General features: G+C 42.3%; 1 protein-coding gene across 5 annotated transcripts in view; it reads right to left on the minus strand.

Annotated features, from left to right (window-relative positions):
• Nucleotides 1-1,850: 1,850 nt before the first annotated feature.
• Nucleotides 1,851-23,244, minus strand: part of LOC122228618 (myomegalin) — a 50,632-nt gene continuing 29,238 nt past the window's right edge. The window contains exons 2-7 of one of the 5 annotated variants that reach the window (XM_042953757.1): nt 22,222-22,369; nt 11,840-12,075; nt 10,699-10,750; nt 9,413-9,657; nt 4,792-5,025; nt 1,851-2,082 (exon numbers count right to left, since the gene is read on the minus strand). In XM_042953757.1, the coding sequence (XP_042809691.1) occupies nt 1,991-2,082; nt 4,792-5,025; nt 9,413-9,657; nt 10,699-10,750; nt 11,840-12,075; nt 22,222-22,369 (1,007 nt within the window). In that variant the 3' untranslated portion in view covers nt 1,851-1,990. Of the gene's footprint in view, nt 2,083-3,367; nt 3,496-4,791; nt 5,026-8,721; nt 9,036-9,412; nt 9,658-10,698; nt 10,751-11,839; nt 12,076-22,221; nt 22,370-23,244 lie in introns of those variants that run through there. The other 4 variants (XM_042953756.1, XM_042953759.1, XM_042953761.1 and 1 more) reach the window with 4 other exon arrangements.

Here is a 23,244-nt window from a genome sequence, read left to right on the forward strand (position 1 = left end):
GACCTCATCAAAATAAAAATCTTCTGCACAGCAATGTAAACAATCAGCAAAACTAAAAGGCAACTGACAGAATGGGAGAAGATATCTGCAAATGACATACCAGATAAAGGGTTTACTATCCAAAGAACTATCAGATGCAACACCCAAAAACCAAATAATCCAGTGAAGAAACGGGCAAAAGACATGAATAGACATGTCTCCAAAGAAGACATCCAGATGGCCAACCAACACATGAAAAAATGCTCAACATCACTCATCATCAGGGAAATACAAATCAAAACCATGAGATATCACCTCACACCTATCAGCATGGCTAACATTAACAACTCACACAACAACAGATGTTGGTGAGGATGCAGAGAAAGAGGATCTCTTTCGCACTGCTGGTGGGAATGCAAACTGGTGCAGCCACTCTGGAAAATAGTATGGAGGTTCCTCAAAAAGCTAAAAATAGAACTACCCTACAACCCAGCAATTGCACTATTAGGCATTTATCCAAGGGATACAGGTGTTGTTTCGGAGGGGCACATGCACATGCACATGCACCCCAATGTTCATAGCAGCACTATTGACAATAGCCAAAGTATGGAAAGAGCCCAAATGTCCATCAATGGATGAATGGACAAAAAAGATGTGGTACATATATACAATGGAGTATTACTACTTGGCAATCAAAAAGAATGAAATTTTGCCATTTGCAACTATGTGGATGGAGCTAGAGGGTATTATGCTAAGTGAAATTAGTCAGAGAAAGACAAATATGACTTCACTCATATGAGGACTTTAAGAGACAAAACAGATGAACATAAGGGAAGGGAAGCAAAAACAATATAAAAACAGGAAGGGAGACAAAACATAAAAGACTCTTAAATATAGAGAACAAACAGAGGGTTACTGGAGGGGTTGTGGGAGGGGGGATAGGCTAAATGGGTAAGGGGCACTAAGGAATCTACTCCTAAAATCATTGTTGCACTATATGCTAACCTGGATGTAAATTTAAAAAATAAAGTAAAAAAAAAAAAAAAAAAAAAAGGAAATGGCTAAAGTGCTTTAATTTTTTTGTTTTTATTTTTTAAAATGTTTATTTTTGAGAGAGAGAACGTGAGCATGGGAGAGGCGGTTGGGGGGCGGGGGGTGGGGGGGACAGAGGATCCGAAGTGATGTGGGGCTTGAACTCACCAACCCATGAGATCATGACCTGAGCTGAAGTCAGACGTTCAACCAACTGAGCCACCCACGTGCCCCTACAGTGCTTTTCAGGGAGGTGTTTGAAGGATATTCAGTCTTTAGGGGTTGGACTGAATGCCCAGGTAAAAGCTCGTTTGCCCTAAAGAAAGAAGGAATGAGGTAAAAAATCTATGGGTGATCAGTGATTATTATTAACTTTTAAGGATGTTGCCATTGGCAAACATAACCTTGCCAGTTCTCTTAGGAACAAAAGGCCTTGAGTTTGGTTAACTCCCCAAAGATGTATGAAAATGCTGAGACTGGGAATAAAGTCAGGAGAGTGAAATTTATATACACGAAAAATGTATACATGCATTTCAATCCCACATTTTTATGATGGTCAGTGAATTTCAAGAATTACATATAAGCTATTCCCCTAAATTTGAGCAAGCTGAACAATACTAGCAGTCCTAGTAATGTACAGTTGTAGTTATAAACATTTAAAGTTATATTTGTTTTATATATTGTCATAATAAAGAAGTGCTCTGCAAAAAAATTAAGTAACTAATAGTGACATCTCATTTTTTCTTTAACCTTTTCTATGAACTTCTGGCCATTATGGGTTTTATTCTTTCCTCACAAATTTTACTCTTTATAGGAATTCAATAAATATATGTAAACAATAATTTTTAAATAAGAATTTATTAATTTGATCCATTCATTTAAAGGTAATGTCGATGCCTCCAAGTTCACACCCAAGAATGCTGTTGACAGGGCTGGGAAAGTTCTGGAGAACGTTCTTCCGGATCCTCCAGACATCATGTCACAAGGTGTCCTGAGCACAGCAGCAAGAGTGACTCTGAGCGCATGTGTGAGGGGTGGCCGGGGAGACCTCTGGAGCTGACTGGGCACTGCCTACGGAAGGAGAGACAGAGCTGCAAAGGAAGGGCTCAGGGAACTCTCTACACTGACTGCTCCAAACAGAAACTGACATCCCTTTCCTTCCTTATTCACACTCAGCTGGAAATGGAAAGGGAGGGAGGGAGACACCAAGCTGGTATCCAGTTCGCAGCCAGTGACTCCCTGGTTATCTGCACAGAGCAAGGGACAAATACATGAAATGTGAATTTCCCAGAGCTAGTGACTCCTAGAGTTTAGAGTCCAGGAATGTGTAGACAGGCCCTTATAAGAAGCAGCCTTATCCAAATTGAAAATAACTTAAAATTTTGGCCCGTGTGGGGCTGGGCAATTTTTTTACTCTCCAGCCTCTTCTGCTTGCTTCTGCAACTGGGTACTGCTGTGGAAAGGTGCAACATGAAAGTGACCAAGTTTGGGGTTTGCCCTCTGTCAGCCTGAAGGCTCCAGTTTGCTTTCCCAAAGGCCCTTTTCTAGTTGCAGAGCTGAGGCACAGACTCTGGGTTCTACCCATGGAAGCCAGAGGTGGATACTGTCACAGGGAGTAAAAAAACAAAAAACAAAAAAAAAAGTCATACATCTGGGAAACAGATGCTCTCAAAGATGTACTTTCCTGTATACACCAAAGTTTCAGGCTCAGCCATGCAGAAAACCTGGGGGCTGCCTGAACTGGGAAATGGTTGTGATGTGGCTGAGTCACACCACGCTGGACCAAACACTCATGCACAGTGGCTGCAGTTGCGGGACGGACTTGCCCACCACTCAGCTGCCGCTGTGAGGTTGTAGGGGCCCTGGTCGCCATTCTTCTGAGCTTGGCAAGGGAGAAGGGATGTGGAAGTACCAGTCTCCAAGTGAGAGCATCATGTGGAAAGCACAGGAACATGGGCCATTTGCATATGGGAAGTGGCAGGTGGTACCCAGAGCCTGTGGTGGTGGCGTGAAGGTGGAATGTGGTCCACCCTCGGCTGAAGTGGGTATCATGGCAAGTCTTGGTTCCACCACTTGCCAGTCAGGCCAGAAGCCAGGTGTGGCACAAGGATGTACAGGGAGTCACAAGAATGGGCATCATGTCAGACAGTGCTGGGCGTGAGACACAGCCCTGCCTCAGGCAAGACAGTGTCTTCATTTATAGAGTAGGGACAATGGCGCCTGCCCTGCTTCCCTCTCTGGTGGACTGTGAGGAAGACTAGGGTACAGCACACTGATGTGCTTTTTAACTGCAAACCTAAATGCCCTTGTGAGACTCTAGATGTGGACGGAACCAGTTTTGGCCTTTCCTACTTTCTTCTCAGTCGGCACTGCTGAGCACGTGTCCCAGCCTCTCCTGCAGGCGGTCGTTGATGTAGACAGACTCCTCCAGGCGCTGGCGCAGGTTCTGGATCTCAACAAGGTTCTTTTCCAGTAGGTCAGCCCCTGTTGCATCCCACCAAGACATGGGAGAGGTAGGAGGTGAGGAAGGCCACTTGCTCACAGGCAGCTATGGAGCCTGCCCAGGACTTCTCTGCAAGATCCCTGCCCGTCCCTGTACTCCTGTCAACTTCCTTCTCTCACCTGGGCACCAGGAAGCACCAGGCAGCTTTGTTTAAAGAGCTCCTGGGCTTTCAAACACAAGATGGCCCTCTGGAAGGAAACTCCATCAGGGCCTCCTCCCAGATGAAGGCTGAGTACATCTGAGGGAGATGGATGCTGGGCTGGAAAACAAGGGTGGAAACTGCTACAGGTCTCCAGGCAGGACTGGCCAGTTGGTCTACCTCCTTTGGTCACAGTCCAGAGGCCTCCTCTCTACCTCATACCTATCCTACCTGATGATCCCTGACTGAAAACCTTTACCACCCATCCACTAATAGAAAGGCTAGAGTAAATGCATATGAAATTAAATCAGGCAGTGAATAATAAGGGATGCTGAGTATTTTCCTTTAACCACTTTTGGTGAAGAGTGACAAGGAAGGGCCTGGGGAGGTATCAGGACCTGAAGGAGGAATAGGAGAAGAAAGGAGCACCTCTGAAGAAGTCAGAGGATGCACAAAGGGAAGGGGAAAGAGGCCAAGAATAGGCATCATCCACTAGGACATCTTGCTTAGGGTCAGGTTTTTCTGAGAATTTCAAATGTCTTATTGTTACACTGTCTCAGTCCCAGGAACTGAGCTCCTTCAAGCCATTCTTCTCCATGGGTGCACCCTGGGTCACTGGTGCCAGGATGCCTGGCTCTAAACTACTAGCAAAATTTGAGAGGCAAGACTGACTCAGTAATTGCATACAAAGGGCATGTGTGTATAACTGTAGAAATAGTCTCCCATCCTGCAATAAATAGCTCTTGACTGAAGGAAGATCTTCCCCAGGGTAGCTTGAGCTGGGAACTCCAAGAACAGTCTACATGTAGGCCGCAGAAGATTGTAGCACAGGGCAAAGGGAGCATATGAATACGAGGCAACTCATCCTGTCTGTAGAGCACCTCAGAATGTCCCTGACTTCCTGGATTCTCCTGCTCAGCGTGAATCTCTGGGTAAGGGGAATGGGAGACGCACTTAGAAAGGACCAGCACTGGGCTGGAATCTTGTTCTCTGGCTGAGCTACAGGATACTGTCCCTTCATCTCACCCACTTCTGTGAGCCAGGATCTAACAGGGGAATAAGAATCCTTGGGCCCAGGAAGAATGTGTTCACCCCCATCCATAAGCTCCATTGTCACCATCTACTCTTTTGTGTTTACCAGAAGGCTTGGAGTCGGGCTGGTACAATGAGGAGAAGGAGGAGAGGCACCCAGACGCGTTCATTTTCTGAGGCCTCGTCTCATCCCATGGGCCACTGCTGCCATGGTACCCAGGTTCTGGTGTCCCACTCAGTTGTGTGGTGCCACTCAGAGGATAGGAGGGCTGGGCGGATCTGGCATCTGAATGGTCGCTGAGCAATGATGCTGAATCAGCAGGAGTGGCTGCGCTGACATCTGTCCAGAAAGGAATGTGAGGAAGAAATGGATGGGAAGTCAGAAATAAAGCGTTTTAAAAATAATTATACTGGGTTGAATAGTGTCCTCCAAAGTCATGTCCATACCTGGAACCGCAGAATGTGACCGTATCTGAAAATGGGGTTGCCGCAGATGAAATGATTTAGGACAAGAATATATTGGATTAGCATGGACCTACATTCAATATGACTGATGTCCTTACAAGGACAGGAGAGGAGACACCGATAGAGTCACACGGCGGGAGAAAACCACACGACAAGGGAGTCAGGAGGCAGACACCAGAGAGATGTTTCTACAAGCCAAGGGAAGCTCCCAGCAACCACCAGAAACTAGGAAGAAGCAAGGAAAATGGAGCATGGCCCTGCTGACACCTTGATTTCAGACTTCTAGCCTTTAGAACGTGGGCAAAACAAATGTCTGTTGTTTTAAAACACGCAGTTTGTGATACTTTGTTATAGCAGCCTTAGAAAACTAATACAGTAATCCATGGAATTCAGACCAGAGCAGATGTGAGAGACACCCCAAGCACAGGCAGTCATTTCTCTGACATCAGCCATAGCAACATTTTTCATGATAAGGAAGGGAAACAAAAGCAAGATTAAACTATTGGGACTACCCCAAAATTTAAAGCTTTTGTGTAGTGAAGGAAACCATCAACAAAACAAAAAGACAACATACTGAATGAGAATGTTTTGCAAGTGATGTATCCAATAAGAGGTTAATATCCAAAATATATAAAAAACTTATATAACTCAACCCCCAAACCCCCCAAGCAATCCAATAAAAAATGGACAGACGACATGAATAGACATTCTCCCAAAGACATACAGATGGCCAATAGACCCATGAAAAGATGCTCAACATCATTCATTATCAGAGAAATGCAAATCAAAACCACAATGAGGTACCACCTCACACTCATCAGAATGGTTAAAACAAAAAACATAAGAAATAAGTGTTGGCGAGTGAGGATGTGGAGAAAAAGGAACTCTTGTGCACTGTTCATGGGAATGCAAACTGGTGTAACCACTGTGGAAAACAGTATGGAGGTTCCTCAAAAAATTAAAAGTAGAACTACCAATATGATCCCATAATTTCACTACCTGGTATTTACACTAAGAAAACAAAAACACTAACTTGAAAAGATACATGCACCCCTATGTTTACTGCTTCATTATTTACAACAGCCAAATTATGGAAGCAGCCCAAGTGTCCACCCATGAGCGGGGGAAGGGGTAGAGAGAGAAAGAGAGACACAGAATCTGAAGCAGGCTCCAGGCTCTGAGCTGTTAGCACAGAGCCTGATGCAGGGCTCAAACCCATGAACCCTGAGATCTTGACCTGAGCTGAAGTCAGACAGTTAACCAACTGAGCTACCCAGGTGCCTTGAAGATGTGGTATTTCTATATAATGGAATACTACTCAGCCATTTGTTGCAAAGTCTTGCCATTTGCAACAACATGGATGGAGTTACAGGATATAATGCTAAGTGAAAGAAGTCAGAGCAGACAAATATCATATAATTTCACTCATATGTGAAATTTAAGAAACAAAACAAATGAACAAAAAAAAAAAAGAGAAATAAACAAAAAGCAGACTCTTAAATATAGAGAGGAGGTGGGTGAAGGATGGTGGCATAGATGAGATTAAGAGTACATTACCATGATTGGCACTGAGAAATGTATTGAATTCTTGAATCACTATATTGTACACCTGAAACTCATATAACGCTGTATGCTAACTATACTTGAATTTAAAAAAAGGAAAAACAAAGAAGTGGTGGTTAGATGTACTATCTGAGGGTCACAATATATGCACAGGAAAAGTACAGGGGCCACTCTCCTGCCTGTCTCTATGGAGGCACTTTAGAAATGTCTCCTTCTATAGCAGAAATCACTACAGATCTTACAAATCACAAGGTTAAGGAGATGAGCATTTTGCTAGTCTGTGAACAGGTAATATATTCACTGGACAGTCTATGCCCTTGCCAGTGACACAGTGGCTAATCCTTCCTGAGACTGTTCTCGATTGGGGGTTGTTGGAGGAGGAAGAGAAAGGGAAAATGGCCTCCGGTTATGGCCGTTGTGCAGAGAACTGAGACAGGGTGATGCTCCTGGTGGCTCCCACTCCTCCTGCCTCCTACTCTGGATGCCTACTGAGGCTGAGGGGGTCTCTGAGGAAGGCAAGTGGTGATTTGGATCTCACCCAGAATGGCTCACAAGACTGTAAAAATAATTCTTAAATATAGCTTAAATTGTCTGGCAAGTTTCTCCTCTAAGCAGATAGGAGTGAAGTCCTTGTTTTCCAACCAAGTCAAGTTCCTCTAAGGAACTATGCACTTGAATCAATATCCAGTAGGTCTTCTCCTTCCATTATGTATGGTCTTACATAAAACCAGTTATAATTAGCATCACTGTGAAAAAAAAGCATAAGGTAGCCTACCATTAAGTCTTTAACACAATGCCCCACAATGTAGGAACTCAATCAAAAGGTGATTCCCAACCCCTTTCTTCTTTTTGTTTAATGTAAACTAAATTTATTGTTTCTTTTCCCACCCCCTTTCAAACCTCCTTTATCCCCTCCCTAGAAAACCAGCTGACACTCAACCACGGCCACAGGAGTCCCAGGTCCATCGGTGACAGTGATCAGCATTTCATGTCCCAGTCTCCCCTCGCCACATGCACAGAAAACATGCCCTATGCTGTACGCAGAAAGCAACAGGGAGCAGCCTCTCATGAGAAGGGTTTCACCTCACCGGGAAGCTGCCCCACCAGTCACACTGCTTGTTAACTGTTCTACAAAGTTTGGTCCAAAAAACAGAGGAGGAGCAGTGATAAGCCAATGCCCCTCTGAGAGGATAATGACTTCAGATGGAACAAAGAAGGGTTTCAATCTCCCTCAGAGAAGAAGAAGGTGGCAGAAAATAGGGGTGATGCCATGCGATGAGGCCACTTGAGATGTGGCCTTCCCTACCAGTTGTGGCGGGAATTGTCGGTGAGGGGGAACGTGTGTTTGCCCTTCTGCTGTCTCCCAGGGTGGCCCTGAGTTCGGGTCAAGTGACTCTGGGCAACTGAGTTCAAGGATGCAGGTAAAACTCCCCTGGGCCCCTTGGAAGATGTCACATACACATCAAGGACAGCTTATTCATTCATAAATCCGTGGACGAAAGTGCAATGTCCATAGGGACTTGTCTCATCTGCAGAGGCTACACCATTGTCAGAAAGAGTGGAGTGGGGAAAACACTGGTTCCAGAAACCCAGCAAAAGACGTGTGCAAAGAGGTGACGCCCTCCCTGCTTGGTCCCTGACTGCTCAGGCTACCATGCAGTGGACGGTCTGAGCTGTTGATTCAGGCTCACAGTGAATGCCATCCCAAGCTGGCCACTCTTCAGTAAGTGTCCTGACTTCACTGAGCCTCAGTGTCCTCAGCCTTGTAAAACTGGGACACCACCAACTACTTGAGGGGATGGTTATGCTGATTAAATGAGGCAAGATGCATAGTTAGTAATGTGAGCATACCAGATGTTCAATAAATGTGAATTTCCTTTCTTTCCTTGGTTGCTATAATCCCGGGGGAAACATTATGCTGCTCTGATCCTCAGGGTAAAATGAGAAACAGGAATAGTATCAGGTCAAATCCCAATATGGCTCATTCATTGCTTAAAACAGTCAATTCAGGAAAAAAAAAAAATCAGACTAAGGTTGGTTTCTCAGTATTATTTACACCAGAATTTGATTGATACAGTTCCCTAAAAACAGAAATGCTTTTCTCAGGAGGAAAATTAAAGAGAAAGCTGGGCAGGAGAAAATGAAGGTTTGATTTTAAATGTATGCTGCTCCTCCTCCGCACCAAGGCTACCCAAGTGCCCTCCTTGGGGAATTCTGGGGAGAGGCAAGTTGGCGATGAGTTCAGCCTGAACCTGAGACACGTCCCAGATACTGAGGGTTCAGAGGACATTACAGCTGAATCATTAGAATGATGGATGGGATCTATAAATCCACAAATGATAAAGAATGTTTAGTAATAAACAGAAAATAAGAACTGTGACTGTTTACCCCAGAGATTCCAAGATCAGAGACCCAATATTAGTGATGTTCATGCCCATGGCCTGAAACATGATATGATGGGATTGCAGTGATAAGGGAACATTTGCCCCTTTCCCTTCCCAACTCATGACCCCTCCCCTCAAGTCCAATACCGTGTATGTGTCAGAGGAGGTCTAGTGGCTGATGACGTGTGGGGTTAGGAATGGAGAAGAGCTGCCTGACACCCTTGGGGCCTGTGCTTGGCACCGAGTCCCAGACCTGTGCCCCCCCACCAGGTACATCACAGGGGATCTGTAGGGCCTGGCTGCAAAGATACCTACTCTTGGTGTAGACAAAGGAGCAAGCACCTGGCAACAGGATGCTGTCTGGGTACTCACTGGCCACAGCCACTGCAGGGTGTACTTCTTGCTCTTCATGAAGCAGGGAGGTGCTGCTGGAGGAGTGATGGGCAGCAGACTGGGCATGGCTGCTGGACTGGATCTGGGGCAGAGTCTGGGGCTGGGCCTGCTGTTTGGTCTTTAGAGCTTCTGGCACTTTACCCTTTGTATGCATCTCCCTTAAGATACTGGCGGGGTAAGAAAGACAGAGGGAAAATAAAGGTCACCTGAATGACATAGCTGTAGCAATCTGGCAGCCCATGGGAGAAGCCCCAGAAGTCAAGGAGACTGTTCCTTCAGAGGAGAAGGCAAACCATTTGTTTGGGGGTGGAGAGTGGGGGACAGGGGAGGACAACAGTTGCCCAGTGCCTTGGCCACAAACATCCTGAGGAAGAGAGAAGACCCATTAGGCCCCTTAAATAATACTCATGGTTCCTTCATAAGACAACCAGAGGTTCGCACTCTGTGAACACGATGTGCTCAGTAGTATTTGCAGTGGCCTGTTTAAAACTGCTTCCCAAGGCAATGCGGCTTCCTAGGTGTCTTGTACTTTCTAGACTTCCTTCCCTAAGTATGGTCATGGAGTATAAATTTCTTTTTTTGCAAGAAAAATTTGTAGTTATTTATCATGTGCCAGTACCTCTTGGGTCACCCTTAAAGAAACCAGATATAATCTCACTCTGGTCTTTACTTTTTTTTTTTTTGTATATCTTTTTTTTTAAATTAATTAATTAATTTTTTTTCTCTTAACGTTTATTTATTTTTGAGACAGGGAGAGACAGAGCATGAACGGGGGAGAGTCAGAGAGAGAGGGAGACACAGAATCTGAAACAGGCTCCAGGCTCTGAGCTGTCAGCACAGAACCCGACGCGGGGCTCGAACTCACGGACCGCGAGATCATGACCTGAGCCGAAGTCGGATGCTCAACCGACTGAGCCACCCAGGCACCCCTCACTCTGGTCTTTAAAGATCTGAGAGAAATCAGAGCTGATCCCCGGGGGTACAGAAGACTCCTAAGGTTAGAGCAGCTCTGTATTGCTAAATTGGTGATTGAATATGAGAATGGGACTAAAATAACAATAAATTAAAAAAAAAAAGAAACGAGACCACTTCATCACCAAGGAGACATAATGATAATCAGCCATCTGTTTTTTTATGGTATGTGAGAGCTCCTGCTTATAAATCCTTCATCAGATTATGTTTCACAGCCCCTGAGAATCTAGAGTTACCTGAGGGTCTGCAGCATGTGTCCTGTTTGATTCTTCTCACTTGTGCAGTCATCTGAAAACCAGATTCAAAAAGGACCAGTCATAATTTAAGCAGGTCTTATTTCCCAGATTACAGACAAACTCTGAATTTTCTCTGGGATGAGACGTGACTATTTGATGCTCCAGTCCAAGATACTCTGAATTTTCTCAGGAGACATTGGAGAACTTGTCTGGTGGGCTTTCCTGAGCCCACCACAAAGGCCATTATCTTTACTTGCTCTGCCCTGGATCAGAGTCAAAAGCTAAATGTCTCTTTTCCTACAGGTCTTGAGATACTTGTCTGGTGGCTCTGGACCACTCCAACCAGAGTCTCCCAGTTCTGCCACAGAGCTGGTTCCCAGTCCTGCCTCTGTGTGCTCGGCCACAGTTTTCACGCAGAACCTACTCCTATCTCTGTAGAGGTGACAGACATCCCTGTCCCACCTCTGCATCTGCCACCAGGAGCCCACACAGTGGCCTCAAGCCTATGCGCCCTTGGTGCTCCAGGGACTATTCTATGAAAAAGGCACCTGAACTAACTAATGTTCCCACAACCAGGTACCAGTCTATACAGTGTCTAAACTATGCCCAAATCAGCATGGTTGTTTGATCATGTTTTTGAAGTGCACTGATTAATATTGCTGATCTGATCCCTGGGACAATCATGCTGGTATTATTTGACCTAACTTTTTTGGTGAGGAAACAGAAATCAAGAGAAATATGAACGTATCCGGAGCTGGCAATGAACACATACAGGCTAGAGCCAGGGTCTTCAGATCCTGGTTCGGGGCTCTGTTCACAGCACCCAGCTGCCCCTGTTCTACCTCCCTTTCTGCCAGTTAGTTTCAGATAAATGCTATCACCCACCAGAGATGCCTTTTGCCCGAGCGGCCACATCCCATGAGAGATGGCAGGGCTGTGGCCTTCATCTGGGCATCCTCAATCCGGTGTGCTTCTCCTCAGTGCTCCTCACCAGCCAGTCCTGACTCCACCATGCTTCCAAGGTGGTGACTACAGAGCGGGACATCAGATTGAAAAGTCACTTGTCGATGGATATGGGCTGGTCTGAGCCTTGGTCCTTGGGAGGGACTGAAAGTCTTCCTGAGCCCTGGGGTGCGCTTACCTGTGCTGAATTTGCTGGCAAGGCTCTCTGCCAGCTGGCTCCCCTTGGCCAGCTGCTCACGGAAGCGTTGCTCCATGCAGTGGTCAATTTTATTGCTGCTGAGGAGCTCCTCAAAGGTTTTCACTGTGTTCCTGACATGCTGAATGAGAAGGGAAGAGAAAGTTCTCCCCACTCTCATCTTCTGCCGCAGGTGGGTCAACTCTCGAGCCTGATCCTGGATCAAGGAATGGCATTTCCTAAAGAGGGGAAGAAACAGTAAGTGAGGAAAGAGGAGACTGACAGGTTGTGGTACTTCAGCAGAAGACACTTAGAGAATTTCACCCCCAAAACCCCTACACTGAATTAGCACGTGTTTAGGGACCTGAATGTGGCAAAGGGAATGAAGAAAGGAAAACTAAGCCTTCTTCTGTTTGAAAGCCTCCTTCTAAAAGTTTCTTTTCCCAGGCTTGTACTTCTGAAAATGGAATCAGCTTTTCTTCCCTAGTTCTGCTTTAAAATCTGTTCCCAATCCATCTCTTCAGTTTAATAAACCATTTCAGTACAGTAAAAAAAAGTCAGGCTTTAATTGGAAAGTCGAAAGGAAAACCATCATGTGAGAAGAGACCACTTGTTCTCTCACCAGGATGGACCTATCTATGTTTTTCCTATAAATAGCTAAGGCTCCATTGCTAGGACATCTTCAAGCTCCTTTAGTCTACCCACTGTATTCTACCATGTCTGTATGCTCTGGTGTAACTAATTAGTGCAGTGTTTTGCTTGTAGGGTTCAAAAGAGTGATCTGAAAAATGATCTCCAAGAAATGATCTGAACCAATTTAGTATCCCATAATATCCTGGCCAACACGACTACTATTTGTCATAGAGGAGAGTAGAAGAGGAGGTTTTAGTTCATCTTGTTCCTGAGGGAGGCAACACAGCTGGACGGATGAAGCAGGAAGCAGCAGGCCTAGACTGTAGCCCCAGTATGCTCTATGCTCCCACTGCAAACTTGGAAAGTCACTTTACTACTTTGTGCCTCAGTTTCATCATCTGCAAATGAGGTCAAAAGGACTATTTTGCCTTTTTAGAAATATGGTCAGGATTGACTTTAAGTTAATTTTTATTTATTTTGAGAGAGATAGCAAGCAGGGAAGGACAGAGAGAAAGGGAGACAGAATCCCAAGCAGCCTCCACACCGTCAGTGCAGAGCCCATCGTGAGGCTCAAACTAACAAACAGTGAGATCATGATCCGAGCTGAAATCAAGAGTCGGATGTTTAACTGACTGAGTCACCAAGGCGCCCCAAACTTTATTTTAAATGTTGGGATGAGGACAGCAATCCCAGTAAAGCATTTAACTTATCAAAGACATATTATCATTACTTTGGTAATGGTGAATTTATCAGACCAACCTGACGTCCCCTCGGTTTCCGCAGGTGTGCCAGAGCAGAATCAATGGCTTCTGATTTCACCAGTTTCTCTTGGAGACCTTGGCAGTGTAATCTGTATTGTGCTAACAGGGAGCATGGGTGCTAGTTATTTCCTGAGGAGGTGAAATTTTCCTGAAGCCCAGAGTCACTGGTTTAGAACATTAATCCAGGCATTGGAAAGAGCCAGGATGGGGATCAGGACAGGTCACCCCCAGGAAGCATCAAACTCTATTTGAACCTTCTAAATGATGCTATACTTTATTCACATTTCTGACCAACATTTCTCACATCATTAGGCAGATGCTGGTTCCTAGACTAAGAGCTCTTTCAGAGCCTGGAGTATTTTGGTCATCTTATGGACACAGCCGAACACAAAGGAGACTCTCAGTAAACATTTTTCCAATTCTGGAAAAGAGAAGTTCTTACAAACCTCCACTCATCTCTCACTGTGTTCCTGTCCTAAATGCCCTCTCAGGGATCGTATGCATTTTCCACTGATGCAAAAAACCCTTGCCCCTAAGAAAGATCCTGTCCTCACTTGGGGAGCTCTGTGAAATATAAATGCCCTCAGACTTGCAGAATATTGTCAGTCCTGGGTCCCTAACCTTTCCTAGTTAGCTTCTCTACTCTATGAACTAAGATTAATACTCAAGAACCTCTTCCTTGGAAAACAAACGTGAGGAAGCCTTTACTGAAATTAAATGGGCATTACCGAATCTTCCTTTATTGGGACTTCCTCACTATACTAAACCTTTTACGTTGTTTGTTCAAGAATGTAACAATCAGTTTTGGGAGCCCTTACTCAAGAAATGAAGGAAAAAATAGACCTATAGCCTATTATAGCTTACAATTGCATCCAAAGGCCAGGGCATACCCAAATTGTTTAAAGGGCGTAGCTGCATCTGCTAAAATTATGGAATTCTCCTTGAAACTTGTTCAGGAAATGAAATAAATCTATAGGTTCCTTATGCTGTAGAAAGTTTGCCAAACACTGAGCATATATACCATTTCTCAGCTAGTAGACAACATCTTGTGAGATCCTCCTCCTGTCTCCTGAGTGTTCTTTCCTGCGTCTCCTCAAATCTTGCTACCTTCCTAGCCTTATCAAACAAAGGAGAGACTCATAACTGTTGAATTGGTCTCCTCAAATCAAACTCCTAGATTAGATTTACAAGAAAGCCTATTGGCCTGTCTGGATTTAGTACTCTATGCCAAAAACTCTGAAGGAAAATATCAAGACAAATATGCTGTCTCTACACAACATGAATTACTAGAAAGAAGAGCCCTTCCTTTATTTAATTCAGCCCTACCTGCAGAGTTGTTTGGCTCTCACTGGAGCCTGTGAATTGACAAAAGAAAAAACTGCAAATATTTACACCAATAGCAGGTATATCTTCAGAGTAGTTCATCACTGTGGTATGCTCTGGAAACAAAAACTTTTTTTTTTCCTCCCAAGTAGTCTCTACACCCAGTGTGGGGCTCACACTCACAACCCTGAGATCAAGAGTCACGTGTTCCACCGACTGAGCCAGACAGGTGCCCCCCAAAACAAATGGCTGACTTTCATGCTAAGGTTCCTACTCAAGAGATTCCTAAGGTACCAGAACTTTAAATAAACGCCATAAAATGGCCAAGGGACAGATACTAAACCTTTTGGTAAAGCCATTCTCCTGAATTTCCATAACCTATATACTCCACTGTAGATCCACATCAGATTACTTAAGACAACTGTGTAATAGACAAAAAATGGTATCTGATGCTGAAAACCAAAAGTGGCACCAAGAAGGATACAGATTTATCATAAAAAGAGGATTTGGGGAGGGTACACATGACTGGCTGGTGCCTCCTGAATCCCTCCATCACCACTCTTGCAAGTGCTTCATGTGACTACCCACCATGGAATTGACCAAATGTCTTGAATTCTGAAAAAATATTAGTGGGGTGATTGTTCTAAATTCGCACGATGGGTTTATATTCAATGATTAACCTGTCAATCATATAACCTGGGAGAAACCATTTAACCTAATTCCAGGGGCTGCTCCCCCACTGTCTGGACCATTTGAACATTTTCATTTGATACTTTTTCAAAATTCTCCTTCTGTGGGCTATCACTATGTACTTGTAATGGTATATCTATTTTCTAGATGGGTAGAAGGATTCCCATGTTGGCAAGCTGATGATCACCACAGTTGCAAGGAAATTATTAGAAAATCCTTTTCCACTGTGGGGAATCTCAGACGAAATTTCAAGTGATAAAGGACTCAGTTTACCTGGATAGGTTATAAAACAACTAAACAAGGTTATTCAAACGTTATGACACTATCATTGTCTCTATCACCCTCAGTCTTTAGGGAAGGTTCAATGTACCAATGATATCCTAAGAGTAAAACTGGCAAAATTGACTGAAACCACAGGAACACCTTAGCCTAAAGTGTTACCCTTAGGCCTTATGACCGTGAGATCAACACCTTTTGGGAAACATAAATTAACACCTTATGAATCCATGCCTTTAATGATAAAGCCCCATGCACATCCTGCCCTTGTAAATTCTAATATGACTTTAAAGTACTGATGCAATATTCAAAAACTTATATTCAACAGGTCAAGGAGGTTTTTAGAGACCTTCTGTGCCTGGTGAAAACTTTATACTTCATACACTGGAACGTGGAGACTGGGTATTCTGAAACAGATATAAATGAAAAACAACACTTGAACCTCTATGAAAAGGGCTCTACCAGGTTCTATTTTTTCATACACTAGTTAAATTACAGGGTATTAAACCTTGGGTCCATGTCTCTCAATCCAAGAGAAACCCTCTCCCCCTCAACTCTTGGACTTGTCAACCTACAGCTAACTTAACATTAAGGATTTCCAGGAAAAAAAAATTTCCCTTGAAGCAGACAAGGCAAAGAACACAGAACAAGATTCTGTTAGATCCCCTATCTTTTTCCAGGACTCATTTTTATAACAATTACTGTGATATTACTGCTTTACAAACTAATACAGAACATTCACACCCATGTTCCTTTTTCTGTTAGGGATTTTCTCTACCCACTAAGGCCTACCATTCAATGCATACCTTCCTTTACTAATCAAAATGATTGTTGGTTATGTAGACACTTAAATGCTCAGGAAGACTCTCAGTGTTAGAACCAGCTCCTATACATGCTTGAATGACCGGAAAATGGCTTTACAAAAAGGTTTGGTATCCATGCCTTGGCCATTCAATTAATACTTACAGCCAGTTAATCTGGTACTGGGAGGAACTTTGGAAGCCGAAGGATGGCCCATAATCATTGCAAACTTCATTGTTGGCAATCTGTCTATGCACAGCAAGCCTTCATGGTACTGGATGTAATTTAGGGCATGCTCTAGACTCACTCTATAATCACACACTTTGGTTTGACTCAGACAATGGAGATTAGACTTCCATATACAACAGTACAGATTTTAAAGTAGATAATGACCGTGATATTTTTGTCATGCTATTAGGAAAATTACTGAATCCAAACCTAGCTTATTCTGCAAAACAAGCGAAAATTACCTTGGGCCACTTCTTGCACATGCCTCTGAAAATCACAGATGAAATTCAAGCTGTTCCCCCAAATTGGCATGAGGTGGTCACTTTTAACCAATCCTCAATCATTAGGAAAACTCTAATGATGTAACCAATCATTGGAAATAATAAATAACGTATGCATTCTCACTAGATAAGGTGTCTTATAACAATATACCTTTGAGCCTCATTCCACTGTTGGTTTGAGAGCTCCCAGTGGCAAACTACTTTTATGTGCACAAAAAACTCTAACTAATATTTTAGTGATTTAGTGGTTTCAATCTTGCTATTTCTAGATTTTTGACATTCAATTCCCTCTAACTTTCTCATTTATACCAACTTTGGCTACCCAGGTCCCCTCATCACCTCTCATTACTCTCTTTTTCTAACCAAGAAGATGCTCCTCCTATCTGTTCTTTCAGCTCTGAGACCTCAGGATATAATATTGACATAGTGTTCTCTTGCAAAAAACACACACGTGGGGAGGCCTGGGTGGCTCAGTTGGTTAAGCATCTGACTCTTGGTTTTGGCTCAGGTCATGATCTCACAGTTCATGAGTTCAAGCCCGCATCAGGCTCTGCGCTGACAGCATGGAGCTTGCTTGGGATTCTCTCTCTCCCTCTCTTTATGGCCCTCCTCTCTCTCTCTTTCTCAAAATAAATAAATAAACTTAAAAAAAAACCCATGCACACATACACAGATACAGACGTGCACAAGGGGCTAAGACTTGGTCCTGGTTGCAATTACTAAGTTAATAAACCCTTTAACATCCCAGTTCAAGATGTGGACAATACTAGTGCAGGAAAAGGCCTCATCTTATTTTATAGATGAAGACATTGAGACTCACAAAGTGTAAGAAATGTATCTGATATATGTTGATAATATCTCAGTAAAGTTGGAGTGGGGAGAAATACACCTGAGCTTCCATCATTAGTTGGTGGAAGGATCATTATTACAGAGAGTTTGGTTCCAAATTCTCACTCTAGTGTTCTTTATCAGTACCATGCATCCTCTTGCTCTGAGTTTTAGGGGTCTCTGAGATAAACAAGGCTATTCCACTTTTAAGGCAAGGCCTTTTTTCTGGAATACACTTATTATTCTGGATTCTATAGGTTTATTATTTATTCCCATCCAGTTTCTCAATAATAAATAATACTTATTACAATGACAATTAAAATTTATTTAGGTAATTTTTAAAAAATATGGTTATTTGAAAAGATCAGTAAACTCAATGAGCCTCTAGGCAGGCTAGAGAAAAGGAAAAAGAGAGAGAAGATCACAAATTACTAACACCAGAAATAAAAGAGTGGATCACTCTAGAGCTGATGCACACTGAAAGGATAATTAAGAAATGCTATGAACAACTCTATGGCCACAAATTTGATAACCTAGATGAAATGGTCCAATTCCTTGAAAAGCACAATCTGCCAAAGTTCACATAAGAATAAATAAACAATATGAATAGACCTATGTATATTAGACACACTGAATCAATAATTAATAACCTTCCAAAACAGAAAGCACTGGGCCCAGATGAGCTCACAGTGAATTCTACCAAACATGTAAGGAAACAATTATACCAATTCTCTACAGGCTTTCTATAGGAGATAGAACCAGAGGAGATATTTTCTAACTCATTGTATGAGGTTAACATTACCCTATTATCAAAACCAGACAATGACATTATAAGAAAAAAAACCAAAACACCTTACAGAACAATATCTCTCATGAACACCGGTACAAAAATCTCCAGCAAAACATTAGTAAATTGAATACAACAATGTATTTGATGAATTATGTAACACACCAAGTGAGATGTATTCCAAATGGAGAGCTGACTTCAACATCTGAAAATCAATTGCTGTAATTCAGGCTAATGAAGAAAAATCATATGATCATATTAATAGATGCAGAAAAAACATTTGACAAAATACAACACCCATTCATGATGAAATGAGAAAAAAAAACTTTTGGCAAACTAAGAATAGAAGGAAAAATTTCCTCAGCTTGATAAAGAATATTTACAAAAAACAAACAGCCAGCATCATACTTAGTGGTAAGAAAGTAGAAGCTTTTCCCCTCGGATCAGAAATAAAGTTAGGGGTCCCCTCTCACCACTCCTTTTAAACATCATATTGGAAGTCCTAGATAATGCAATGAAACAAACAAACAAAAGCAAATAAAACATTTACAGATTGGAAAGGAAGAAATAAAACTGTCTTTGTTTGCAAGTGACACAATTGTCTATGTAGAAAATCTGAAAGGATTGACAAAAAAAACTCTTGGAACTAGAAAGTGATTAAAGTCAGGTTGCAGAATACAAGGTTAATATACAAAAATCAGTTGCTTTCCTATATACCAGCAATTAACAAGTGGAGTTTGAAACTGAAAACAATACCATTTACCTTAGCACCCCCAAATGACATACTTTTGTAAAACTCTAACAGAATATGTACAAGATCTATCTATATAAGGAAAATAACAAAGCTCTGATAAAAGGAAATCAAACAAGCACTGAATGAATGGAAAGATATTCCATGTTTATGGATAGGAAGACTCAACATTGTCAAGATGTCAGTTCTTCCCAACTTCATCCAAAGATTCAAATCGAAATCCCAGCAAGTTATTCTGTGGCTATTGACAAACCAATTCTAAGATTTACATGGAGAGGCAAAAGAAGCAGAACAGCCAACATAATATTGAAGAACAAAGTCAGAGGACTGACACCACGACTGCAAGACTTATGATCAAGGTACAAGTAATCCAGAAAGTGTGACATTGGTGAAAGAATAAACAAATCAGTGAAACAAAACAGCCCAGAAACAGACCCACAAAAATACAGTTGACTGATCTTTGACAAAGGAACAAAGGCAGAACAATGAAGAAAAGATAATCCTTCAACAAATGGTGCTAGACAATTGGACACCTACTTGCAAAAAATTGAACCTAGACAGAACTTTACATTAATTAGCTCAAAATACATATAGGTCTAAATGTAAAACACAAAATATAAACCTCCTAAAAGATAACAGAGCAGAAAGTCTAACTGATCTTGAGTTTGGTGATGACTCTTTAGACACAAATATCAAAAGGCACAATCCATAAAATAAATAATTAATAATCTGGACTTGATTATAATTTAAAACTTTCACTCTGCAAAATGCATGGTCAAGAGAATAAGAAGACAAATCACAGACATGGATAAAATATTTGCAAACGACCTATCTGATAAAGGACTGTTGTCAAAATTATACAAAGAACTCCCCAAACTCAACAACAAGAAAATGAACAATCCAATCAAATAATGGGCAAAAGACCCGAACAGACATCAAAGAAGATATGCAGATGGCAAATAAGTAAAAGAAAAATCCTCAGCATCTTATGTCATTATGGAGTTGCAAATTAAAATAACAATGAGACACTACTACATGTTAGAATGGTAAAAATCTCGAGCATTGGTAACACCAAATACTAGTGAGGATGTGGAGCAGCAGATCCTCTCACTCACTGGTGACTGAGTATGCTACAGCCACTTTGGAAGATGGTTTTGTGGTTTCTTACAAAACTAAACATACCATTACCATATGATCCAGAAACTGTATCCTCACTATTTACTCAAATGAGTTGAAAACTTATGTCCACATAAAAATCTGCACACAATGCTTATAGCAGCTTTATTCATAATTGCCAAAACTTGGAAGCAACCAAGATATTTATCTTTTAGTAGGTGAATTTATAAATAAACTGGCACATCCAGAAAAAAATGTAGTATTATTAACACTAATGAGAAAGGAGCAATCAAACTATGAAAAGACATGAAGGAACCAAAATTTGTATATTATTAAATGAAAGAAGCCAATCTGAAAAAGCTACATAGTGTATACTTGCAACTCTATGACATTCTGGAAAAGGCAAAACTATGGAAACAGTAAAAAGATCAGTGGCTGCCAGGGATTAGGAAGGAGGAAGGAATGAATAGGCAGAGCACAGAGTATTTTTAGGGCAATGAACAGTCATTCTATAGGTTTCTATAATGGTGAATACACATCATTATACTTTTGTCAAAACCCGAAGAATGTACACCACCAAGAATGAACGCTAATGTAAACTACTACGACTCTCAGTGATAATGATGTGTCAATGTAGGTTCATGGATTGTAACAAATATACTACTTTGGTGCAGGATGTTGATAGTGGGGGTGGAGGCTATGCATGTGCAGGGACGGGGTATATATGGAAATTCTTTGTACTTTCCACTCAGTTTTGCTCTGAACTTAAAACTGCTCTAAAAATAAAGACTTTATGAAAATAATCATGAGAATATGATTTTTTAAATGTATTTCACAAAGTAGGTATAGGCTTTGTGAATTAAGAGTCCAAGATTTTAATATTATTTCTGCAAAAAAGGCTATTGTTCAACTTTGATCAAGCAACCATATCTTTGGGCCTGAATGTTCTCAGGTCTGAAATGAGGAAATGAGACTAAGTGACTCTAAGGTTATTTTAGCTCTAACATTCTTCTCTGGGTCAGGAAAATTTAAGTGGTACATATTGACAGTACCCAATGGAGCATGAAGCTGAATTTTATCACCTTTAAAGCTGTGCTCCAACCACTAAGCAAGTTAGTTATGATGTAGTATGTCAGTAACTGGTGTTCACAGGTAAATGTATAATGCATTAACTCCATATCATTTTAATGCCTTTGAAAAGCTATAAACATTCAGCCATTAAAAACGCTGACAAGTCAAGCCAACCAGCCATTATTTGACAATTCTGTAAGCTTATTTTAAGAATTGAACTTATCGGGGCGCCTGGGTGGCTCAGTCGGTTAAGCGGCCGACTTCGGCTCAGGTCATGATCTCATGGTCAGTGAGTTCAAGCCCTGCGTCGGGCTCTGTGCTGACAGCTCGGAGCCTGGAGCTTGTTTCAGATTCCGTGTCTCCCTCTCGCTGACCCTCCCCTGTTCATGCTCTGTCTCTCTCTGTCTCAAAAATAAATAAAACGTTAAAAAAAAAAAAAAAAGAATTGAACTTATCAAAATTGCCAGACCAGAAACCAGGGACAATCTGATTGTCCTGAAATCTCCTGACAGAACAGGAGATTCTTAGGTGTCCCTGTCAATGCAGAAAAGAGACGCTACTCACATGACTGGAAGAATTCCATGAAATCCCAAACATCCTTGAAGGTGATATATTTGGTGAATACATGCATTGTTATTTAGAATAAAACCAAATTTCTCTGAATAATATAAAGTAATTGATACTAAAAGCCGTATAGGCTTTTCTGTAAAGACTTTTCAGGAGGGTCTTAAGAGACAGCCCTATAATTAAGCTACAGAGTCTGGATGCAGACCTGAAAGCTGCCGTGAGGGCAATGATTTAATTCTGACAGTGGAGTGTCTAAACAAAGAGTCTCTTACCTGCTGTGGGACACAGCAGAGGACCCTGTCTCCTCTGGCTGAGTCTGCTGCTCACCCACTCTCCTCTCAGCAGGTCCCTTCTCTAGGGGCTGATGCATTCCAGCTTTCAGTTGCAGCATTTTCTCAGGAAGAATCCTCTTACTGCCTCCTTTAAAAGGAAAGATGGAAGAGAAATGTGTCTGGGTCTCCACAATGGCCAGGCTTTCTTCCAAAGCTGCCTAGAGTAATCAAAACAAAATGATAGTTTACAGAGCTGGATCATTAAAGAGGATCCCATAGGAGCACAGAGGAAGGGAGTGGGGAACCTGCCAGGAGGTAAATAGCGAAACCTATGATGTGCTCCTGTGAAGAGTTCCCCCTCAGCCATGAGGACCTTGGTGACCATGGGTTGGAGGAAAGATACAGCAAGTAGGGGGAGATGGTGCCATGAGGGAGAAGAGCAGGACCCAGAGGTATTTTAGAAAAGCAAACAAACCTGGGGCACCTGGGTGGCTCAGTTGTTTGAGCATCTGACTTCAGCTCAGGTCATGATCTCATAGCTCCTGAGTTCAAGCCCCACGTCAGGCTCTGTGCTGGCACCTTGGAGCCTGGAGTTGCTTCAGATTCTGTGTCTCTATCTTTCTCTGCCCCTAACTCACTCGCATTCTGTCTCTGTCTCTCTCCAAAATAAATAAACATTAAAAAAAATTTTTTTTAAAAAGCAAACCAACCAACAAGCAAATAATGAAACAAATGAAATCAAATGGGCTTTTTAAAAAAAATTTTTTTTTTTTTTTACATTTTATTTATTTTTGAGAAACAGAGTGAGACAAAGTGTGAGCAGGGGAGGGGCAGAGAGGGAAGGAGACACAGAATCTGAAGCAGGCTCCAGGCTCTGAGCAAGCAGTCAGCACAGAGCCCGATGCGGGGCTTGAACCCACAAACTGTGAGATCATGACCTGAGCCGAAGTCGGACGCTCAACGAACTGAGCCACCCAGGTGCCCCAAATGGGCTTTAAACTGGAGTAAGAGTTGAGTATTTTT

This window comes from Panthera leo, chromosome C1 (assembly GCF_018350215.1).
Source record: "Panthera leo isolate Ple1 chromosome C1, P.leo_Ple1_pat1.1, whole genome shotgun sequence".
NCBI lineage: Eukaryota > Metazoa > Chordata > Mammalia > Carnivora > Felidae > Panthera > Panthera leo.